This window comes from Podospora anserina, chromosome 2, assembly GCF_000226545.1.
Source record: "Podospora anserina S mat+ genomic DNA chromosome 2, supercontig 2".
Taxonomy (NCBI): Eukaryota; Fungi; Ascomycota; class Sordariomycetes; order Sordariales; family Podosporaceae; genus Podospora; species Podospora anserina.
This window is the reverse complement of record NW_001914858.1, coordinates 4,010,179-4,019,306: the sequence shown is the minus strand read 5'-3', so window position 1 is coordinate 4,019,306 and position 9,128 is coordinate 4,010,179. Positions and strand designations below refer to the sequence as shown.

At 52.8% G+C, this 9,128-nt stretch overlaps 4 protein-coding genes across 4 annotated transcripts; 3 read left to right on the top strand and 1 right to left on the bottom strand.

Annotated features, from left to right (window-relative positions):
• Positions 1 to 101: 101 nt before the first annotated feature.
• On the top strand, positions 102 to 1,280 carry PODANS_2_11570 (uncharacterized protein; the record flags this gene model as incomplete). The annotated part of the gene is made up of 2 exons (XM_001911935.1): positions 102 to 714; positions 766 to 1,280. 2 exons carry the CDS (start codon positions 102 to 104, stop codon positions 1,278 to 1,280), a joined length of 1,128 nt encoding a protein of 375 aa, XP_001911970.1.
• A 457-nt stretch (positions 1,281 to 1,737) lies between these two features.
• On the top strand, positions 1,738 to 3,290 carry PODANS_2_11560 (uncharacterized protein; the record flags this gene model as incomplete). Its single annotated transcript, XM_001911934.1, has 2 exons — positions 1,738 to 1,788; positions 1,869 to 3,290. The coding sequence occupies 2 exons, from the start codon at positions 1,738 to 1,740 to the stop codon at positions 3,288 to 3,290; spliced, it is 1,473 nt and encodes a 490-aa protein (XP_001911969.1).
• A 1,837-nt stretch (positions 3,291 to 5,127) lies between these two features.
• On the top strand, positions 5,128 to 6,684 carry PODANS_2_11550 (uncharacterized protein; the record flags this gene model as incomplete). Its single annotated transcript, XM_001911933.1, has 1 exon — positions 5,128 to 6,684. The coding sequence occupies one exon, from the start codon at positions 5,128 to 5,130 to the stop codon at positions 6,682 to 6,684; it is 1,557 nt and encodes a 518-aa protein (XP_001911968.1).
• A 699-nt stretch (positions 6,685 to 7,383) lies between these two features.
• PODANS_2_11540 (uncharacterized protein) lies at positions 7,384 to 8,163 on the bottom strand (the record flags this gene model as incomplete). The annotated part of the gene is made up of 4 exons (XM_001911932.1): positions 7,384 to 7,505; positions 7,581 to 7,698; positions 7,766 to 7,811; positions 7,982 to 8,163. The coding sequence occupies 4 exons, from the start codon at positions 8,161 to 8,163 to the stop codon at positions 7,384 to 7,386; spliced, it is 468 nt and encodes a 155-aa protein (XP_001911967.1).
• Between the last annotated feature and the right edge of the window lie 965 nt (positions 8,164 to 9,128).

Genomic DNA, 9,128 nt, shown 5'->3' with positions numbered 1-9,128 from the left:
TGTTGGGGGCTAGTCTTGGGCGGGTTCCATGTACCGGGACGGGCGGTGAATAAGGAGGAGGAGGGGGAGAAGTTTGGGGGGATGATGAGGTTGAGATTGGGATGGGAATCCATAATGAGGCCGGGGCGGGGAGGGAGAAAATGGAACTGAAGCAATTGGTGGGAAAGATGCTGAGGATGATGCTGGATAGGAATGACAAGGAGAGGGGTTTTGTGAATGTCAATTCGAATGAGGTGGTTTTGTTGGTGAATAACTTGGGTGGGGTGAGTGTACTGGAATTGGGAGGGATTGTGGCTGAGGTGGTGAAGCAGTTGGGTGAGGACTGGAATATCAAGCCGGTGAGGGTGTTGAGTGGGACGTATATGACGAGCTTGAATGGGTTGGGGTTTAGTGTTAGTTTGTTGAATGTGGTGAATACGGATATCGGGGGACCGGGGATGATTGAGTTGTTGGATGATGAGTGTGAGGCTACGGGGTGGCCGGCGCAGATATCGAAGTTGACTTGGGAGGAGAGGAATCAGGCTACGAGGGAGGAGGATGCATCGAATGGGGAGGAGGTAGGCGAGAGTGGGTTGAGGGTCGATGCGAAGGCTGCTCAGGAGGTGTTCACTCGGGGGTTGGAGGCGGTGGTTGCGGCGGAACCTGATGTGACGCGGTATGATACTATTGTTGGTGATGGAGACTGCGGTATTGGTCTCAAGAGGGGTGCTGAAGGTTAGTTTATCACCATTTCTTGACGTTGAAACATTGCGCTAACAGCAACAGCCATCTTGCGCCACCTCTCGAGCAAGCCCTTGACTGGCGACGTTGTGATAGACCTTGCCAACATCATCCCAGTGGTCGAGATGGAAATGGACGGCACATCTGGAGCCTTGTACGCCATCTTTCTCAACGCTCTTGTTGCTGCTTTGAGAACAACATCACAAAGCGAAAAGGAGGCATCAGCCAAGGTTTGGGCTGCCGCACTTCGCCAAAGCTGTGAAGCCCTCTCAAAATACACACCAGCTCGGCCTGGAGATCGCACACTTGTGGATGCTCTATATCCGTTTGTCAACACTCTTGAGGAGACAGGAGATGTTAAGAAGGCAGCAGAGGCAGCAGTTGCTGGTGCTGAAGGCACCAAGGGGATGAAGGCCAGTCTTGGAAGGACCGTCTACATTGGCGGTTCTGGGTTTGAGGAAGTTCCTGACCCAGGTGCTTGGGGCTTGGCGAGCTTCTTCCAGGGCTTGACGGGGATCAAAAAGCTGGAGGAGGATTCGAACGGGTGGGAGAAGCTTTGAATTTTCAGGGACATAGAATGAGTGTATGAAATCATCATGAACAATTGATAAGAAGAAACTGTCCAAAAAGAGAAAGTGATGTGCTTGTAAGTGAGGGGCAGCTGGCCACCAGCTGTTAGCGGAAAAATTCATCCGACGTCACCTTTTGACCGGGGCCCCCTGGCCCGAAAGAAACACTTGCTTGAGCTTTGCGCGGGCAGCTTCGGGTCATCAATTGGCAAAAAGCTGTGGTTGTTGGAAGAAAGCTTGACGACGACGACCGAAGAACCGAACCGAGGGAGAAAAGGCGTTGGCACAGTTATCACTCTGGGTCCCTTCCCCGTCATAGTCCACCGCCAGAGGGCAATCGCCTTTACTTCAATTTTAAATGTTTCCCCAGGCGATTCTTGCCAGAGCAGCGGCTCCATGTCGCGCTGCCGCCAGACCAAGCTCCTCCATCTTCAGAGCCGCCGCCGCCATGCCCCTCAGAGCTAAGCTGCTGCCTCAGCAGCAACCACAATCACGAATGGTACATTCCCCTCCCTTCGTCTGAGTGTCGACACCACCACCACTACCACTATTCTGGTAAACTAATAACCCACCTCCCAGATGTCCTCCTCCTCCTACGCCCACTTCACCCCCTGCCCCAACGACGACCCCGAAGACGTCCTCTTCCAATCCCTCTATGGCCTCCGCACCATCGAGCTCAACCGCCCCAACAAGCTCAACGCCCTCAACGGGTCCATGATCCGGAAAATCGCACCCCGCCTCCTCGAGTGGTCCAAATCCGACATGGCCAACGTCATCGTCATCAAAGGTGCCGGCCGAAAGGGCTTTTGCGCGGGTGGTGACGTCCAGCAACTCGTCGAATGGAACCGAGACCCTACCATTGATGGCCCTGCGAAGTCGGCTGCCTACTTTGCCCAAGAGTACAAGCTCAACCATCTGATCGCCACGTACAACAAGCCATACATTGCCTTCATGGACGGGTTCACCATGGGCGGTGGGGTTGGATTGAGCATTCATGCCCCTTTTAGGATCGCCACCGAGAACACGGTGTTTTCTATGCCGGAGACCACGATTGGGTTTTTTCCCGACGTGGGCGCGAGTTTTTTCCTGCCGAGGATGGCGGGGGAGGTGGGGACTTGGTTGGCGCTGACGAGCGGGCAGTTGAAGGGGGTGAATGCTTTTTATGCGGGGGTTGCGACGCATTATCTGCACAGCTCGAGCTTGAACGCGCTGGAGAGCAGGCTGGCCGAGTTGAGGTTTAAGGACTATGACCAGATGAGCAGGAGGTTGGAGGTTGTGAATGATACTATTGAGGAGTTTGTCACGGGACTGCCGTGGGAGGAGCCGATGGCGGTTGCGGGGGAGGTGAGGAGGGCGATTGATAGGTGTTTTGGGTTTGACACGGTGGATGAGATTATGCATGCTTTGAGGGAGGAGGAGAAAAATGAGGTTACGGGGGAGTGGGCGACGAAGACGCTGAACACGTTGCATTTGAGGAGCCCGACGTCGGTGCATGTTACGTTGAAGCAGATGAGGATTGGGAAGACGTGGAGTATTGCTGAGGCGTTCAAGAGGGAGCATTCGATTGCGACCAAGTTTATGTCTTATCCTGATTTTAACGAGGGGGTTACGGCTAAGTTGGTGGAGAAGCCCAGGAGGGTTCCAATGTGGCAGCCGGCGAGCCTGGAGAGGTTTACTGAGAAGAAGGATTGGAAGGAGCTGGTGGGTTCGTTCTTTTTGGTGGATGATAAGGGGCCGAAGTTTAAGCTGTTGAGCGAGGAGACGTACGACAAGTATCCTTTCAAGAACTTTGGCGTGCCTACCGAGGAGGAGGTGGAGCAGAAGGTGGCCGAGGGCAAGGTCAAGAGCAGAGCGGAGGTGTTGGAGCATTTTGTTAGGGAGAGGAGGCAGAAGCAGGGTGTTGAGGTGGTTGTGAGCGAAATTCTGTTGAGGAAGACAAAGGAGGGCAAGAAGGGTTTGACTTGGGTGTATGGGGAGGAGGCACCTGGGCAGCAAGAGTAGATTTGTATAGTGAGTAGAGTTGTATCATATGAAGACACATGAGAGCTCATTTTAAAGTTCACGTCTTTGCCAGCCACGCTCCGAACAGGATACGCCTTGGAGGCATTCGGATCACGGCTGGAAGAAGCCCCGCCTGAATTGTATCTGGTGATATCTCGAGCGCGTGGTGGTGGAAAGAGTTTGGGCCAACAAGGTAGCATCGTCTTGAGGATTTACATGTCTGTTGGCAGATAGTGCACTGCATCAACAACACTACTGCGTTGCCAAGTATCGTTAGCGAGCGTAAGCTCATGATGCTGTTGGTGAAAGCGCCACTCGATGCGAGTTGTAAATTCTTGTAGTACCATGTGTGGAAATAGGCAGTCCTCAGGGGTCTCGATGAGATATCTCTCCTGGACAATTCTGCTCAGCTATAAGAGACAACGCCGCCAGATGATGTTCTCCGTACTTGCTCTCTGTCTTTGGTCTCAACTTACCACCCACCTCCACATTCTATAATTTCCACCATGAAACTATCCACCATACTCGGCTCCGCAGCTGTATTCCTGGCCGAAGCCGATCATGCCACCGCCCAACACTGGTTTAGCAGCTGCTCGGGAACCTTCTTCATTGTCGAGCAGCGCTGGATGGTCGCCCAGTGCCAGACCACGTACAACACCATGAGGTGGTCAAAGCTGGATCTGAATCCTTGTATCTCGAATTTCAATGGCAATCTGTTCAAGACAGACGGGGTGTATGTTTGCTTTGGTTTTTGCCACATCCACAAGTACTTACCCGGGTACTGACCCCTCATTCACAGTGTTCCGGGCGGGTACGCCGACTCGTGTGTGGAATGTGGGATGCAAGCGCCGTTCTATATGAGCTGCCGTTGCAAAGACCGGGATGGAAATCTCAAGAGTTACTTCTCGACGATCAATCTAAAGTAAATGTTGTTTCCGTTCTCTGCTGCCATAGACAGCACGATGTTTCTGAAAGTCCTAATGCGTGGTTTGATGAAAAACATTAGATGAATTTGTGTCCAACCAGGACGGATGGCTCGAGTGCTATGGTCATTGGTCTCAGCCGCTTTAGACCCCTAGGTAGACAAAATGAAAAGACAGAAATCCAAACCTACCAGATAGGTACCTACCTACAGAAGCTGTCCGAACCGTATGGGCTCGATTTTTCTCGGTGACTGCAACATTGCTGGATGAAGTCCCAAACAGGATGGGCGCATGTAAGTGGGGGACGCTCATTGGCTGGAGGCGGATGGGTGCATGGTTTTTGACTATTTCTTTTTGACACAACCTTCCTGTCTTTGTAATCAGTGTTTGTCAGCTTTATTGACTTCAAATATCTTCGAATGATCACAGGGATCAAATGACCTAGAAAATGTACAGAATGGTGTGGTGAAAAGAGCGCTGCTAAGACTGGGAGAGCCTCAGTTCTTGATCTGGGCCTCATTGTACCAGCTTATTGCGTTTACAGCATATTATCAGTGCTCAAAACCGATATTTGATCCCTGAGTCCGAGGCTCTGCCACCATGGTGTAGATCCGAACGCCTACCTAACCAAACAAGACAAACGATCGCACTCTATGCTCGCTCTTTCAGTGGATGCCTACTTGCCTGGGAGATTTGAATCTAGTCTTTGTAATCAATGTTTTCTCATCAAATTTAAGCAATATTTAAGGTATCCTGTATATTTCCAGTCCTCTTGATCATTGAACACCATGAAACATACACACTTCTCTCTTTCTTCACACTCCCAAGCACCAGACTGAAGTCTCCCTCTAGCAGCACATTCACGCCACCACTGTCCCATCTTGTGAACCACTTGCCACCTCCTTAAGTTGCTAATGATGGACGGTGACCGTACATCACCCCGACGATCTAGCCGCAAACGATCCATCATCTATGCCGACCCAGCAAACGCCTCTCGCCCTTCCAAAAAGCCCAAAACACAACCTCATCAACAAGCAGCCCAAGACGAGGAGCCCGCCAACACTCCATACCTTCGAATCTACTGCCTAGGAAGCAACGACAATGCAGAGCTCGGCCTCGGCCCCAACCACCGCGTCGGAGACGTCAGAGTCCCAACACTCAACCCTTTCCTCTCCTGCCCATCACCATCCGAGAAATCCCTCAAAAAGGGATCATTTCCCACAATCAAAAACAAAGTAGTCCAACTCGCCGTCGGCGGTATGCACTGCGCCGCCCTCACCTCCACAAACGAAATCCTCACCTGGGGCGTCAACGACAACGGTGCCCTGGGAAGAGACACCAGCTCCGCCCGGCTGGAAGAACACCTCAAAAACCTCACCCTCCACGACGACAACTCCTCCACCACCTCTTCGGAACCAGACATCAACCCCCTCGAATCCACCCCCCACCCCGTCCCATTCCCAAACATAAACCCCCCAAAATGGACCCAAATCACCGCCTGCGACAGCGCCACCTTCCTCCTCTCCACCACCGGCCAAATCTACGGCTGGGGCTGCACCCGCTCCTCCCAAGGCGTCTCTCTCTTCACCCCCCAAACCGCCATCCAACGCACCCCCCTCCCCATCCCCCTGCCTGAACCCATAACCAAAATCTCCGCAAGAGGTAACCACATCCTAGCCCTGACCAAAACCGGCCAAGTCTACACATGGGGCCTAGGCAGCGAGCAAGGCCAACTCGGCCGCCGTCTTCCCCAACGCGGAAATTCTCTTCTCTCCTGCGCAGTCACACCGAGGAAAATAAAACTAAAAAACATCATCGACATCGCCGCCGGACCAGACCACAGTTTTGCCGTTGGTGAAAACGGAGAGGTGTGGGCTTGGGGATTAGACAACTACGCCCAAACAGGAGCCCTCGTCTCCAACCGGGGAGAAGATGGGGGGGGGTTATTCATTTCGACACCAACCCGGGTTACCAACCTAGAGGGGATACTAAACGGCCGAAGAATAAAATATCTAACCGGAGGAAATAGTCATAGCCTTTGCTTGTTGGATGACGGGAGTGTTTACTCCTGGGGAAGGCTTGACTCTTTCGCCACGGGGGTAGATATCGACACGTTGACAGCACAAAAGGGACAAAAATGGGAGGAGGAGTTTGTGGTTAGGGATGGGAGGGGTAGGGCGAGGATTGTGACCTGTCCGGTGAGGCTCTTGCCGCTGGGGGAGGGGGAAAACGACAAGATTAGATGGGTCGAGGCGGGGGCGGAGCATGGGGTCGCTGTTACGGTGGATGGGAGGGTGGTTACCTGGGGGTTTAATGCTAGTTGTCAGACGGGACATAGAGGAGAAGAGGAGGAGATCAAGACGCCGAGGGTGGTGGGTGTGAGAAAAGGTTGTTTGGAGGGTGTCAGGTTTGGGTGGACGGGGGCTGGAGGGCATTTTACTGTTTTGGGGGAGGAGATGGTTGGGTTGTGAAATTTTGGGTAGAGGAAGCCTGGGAATAATAAATTTGGAGGGGAGATGTGATGGATATGAGGCAAAGAGAAGAGCGGCTGGCCTGTTATGAAGATGAGGTTAATAGTTCATGTTGGAAAGGAACAATATCAATGTTTCCGATGCAGGTTAAATATTGTATGGTGTTAAATGTCTTTCGAGACTACCTGGTGTTAGTTGGCCCGCGATAGAGGACAACGGTTGAAAAATACATACTCGTGCCTACCCTGAAAGCCTGCCATGACTGTGAGCCTGTTACTGCGTATGACCTTAGTCTTTTAGCTGTTCCCTCTACGGTGCAAGTGCATCATGACTGAACTTGAATTCCACGACAGTGTCCGAACCCCAAAAAGTTGTCCGAGCTTATTGTCTTCGGCGAGGCAGGGACAACCGCAATACTACATGCAAGAAAAACACAGCCGTAACAGAAAATATACACATTGATTTTTATCTATCTCCTTCCTTTCTATCAAGGCAGAGAGATGAGATGTGGTGGACGGGTTTCAGTGGTATCCATAATGATGAACTCTCACACCGAACCGGCAGCAGCCAGCTTTTGCCTTCAAAGTGTCCAAGCCAGCTGTGCAGTCTATGGATGTGTGGTGAAGCGTGTGAGGTTGGCCTTTTAAATTCGTCGTCTAGTGAAAGAACAAGAAAGTATGTCGATGAATAGTCGAGCATTTAGTTAGCCTCCTCGGGGTAGAGGTCCTCCTTGAGCTCGATGCCGAGCTCCTCACGAAGGGGCTTGAGCTCAGCAAGGTACTGCTCGTACTGGCCCTTGTTCTCGACCTTGGCCTTGATGCCTATATCACAATATCAGCATCTTGTCTACCGAGGCAGGAATATCCCGCATGGAAAAAAGGGAGAGCAGATCGTACCCTCGAAAACGCGGACGGCAGTGGGGAAGTCGTTGACTCTTCTCGCGGCCCTGAGGGCAGCGGCGAGGACGGCAGGGGAGGGGACGAGATCGTAGGCAAAAGCGTTGTTCAGGTTGCGCTACAAGGTGGGGGAAAGCTTCGGGTTAGCAAGAGCACGCTGGCAAGCTTGCAGATGGCAGGCATACCTGGAGCTCAAAGACATCCTGAACGCTATCAAACTCCTTCTCGTAGCTGTGTAAAGCTTCATGTTAGCCAATGGGCCGTATCAAGATAGCTGTGGCTGGTGTCTGAGGCCCAGATATGGGGTTCAAGCACAAGGGTCACGTCATGTCGAGGAAGCTAGCTTCAGAGCTTTCCGAAAGCTCTTCCAGGGTGCCCTCGACAGCCAGTCCAGCACTCACCGAGCAGAAAACTCCTCAAAGGTCTCCTCGGCGTGCTCGGAGCGCATGCGCATCGATGTGCTGAAGGTCTTGGGGACGGCGACGGCAGCGCGCACAGCGATAGGCTGGGGCCGGGCAACAACGGTGCGGAAGAAGGCGCTGGAGGTGCCGCGGGCGGCGATGCGGAGGAGAGAGGCCGACATTGTGAATGGTCTGAAGAGAGAGAGGGGATTTCTGTGCAGGATCCGAGACCGGGAGGAGGCAGCGGAAGCTCGACGTCGACGGTGGGCTGGGCCGGGGAAGTGGCTTGGTTACGATTGATTTGATGCAGTCAACTCGGGATCAGAAGCTTGGAGGTGTGCGTGGGTTGCGGTATTCCAGCCAATGACGGCTAATAGAATCGAACCATCTTCGGTTATGCATATCTTTCTGCTTAATCCACTAGCTTTACCGTTGAAACTCGGCCCCGCCATTCAAAGATATTCAATTGACCGATTTCTCCAGCTTTTCTGCGGAACCATTGTGTGGCTTGTGCCATGTTTGAGCCGTGGCTGAAGCTCGCCGCCGCCTCGGTTGTAGCATAATCTGCAAGTCAGCATCAAGTCGATGTCATTGATCATGACTTGGTGATTTGTTTATAAGGAAAATTTCCCAAGGTAGTCTCAAGTTACAACCGCCGCCAACACGCCTCTCTTTATTTTGGAAATCACAAAAGTTTGTTTTCACTTGTCCCGCAATGAAAGTACGTCATCGACAGCTCCGAAACACACCCGGAACCGGCGGCACCGGGACCGGGACAGTTGGGTTGCAAACCAAGCCGCCGTCCAATCTCCGTGTGCTTGGCATCCGGCCTTTCCGGCCTTCGAAGCACACGGCACGCCGACCCGCCGATCCTGACTGCGAATTGGCCAATGGCGAGGGATTTGTTGTTGTTGATTTGGCGGCGGCCTGGGCAACAGGACAACGAAGCAGTGTCCACCCTGCTCGTCCTGCGATAGGGCCGAGAGATCAAGAGATGTGGGTTTCAGTCAGGCAACGTCTGCAGTGGAAAGGGGGCAACGCCGAGACGAAGGCAGCGCGGTGACGGTGAGCATGAAGATGCCGTACGACTCGTGCTGGCACATGAAGCGTCTGGCTCCGTGTCCGAACTGTTTCGTTAGGTGAAGTA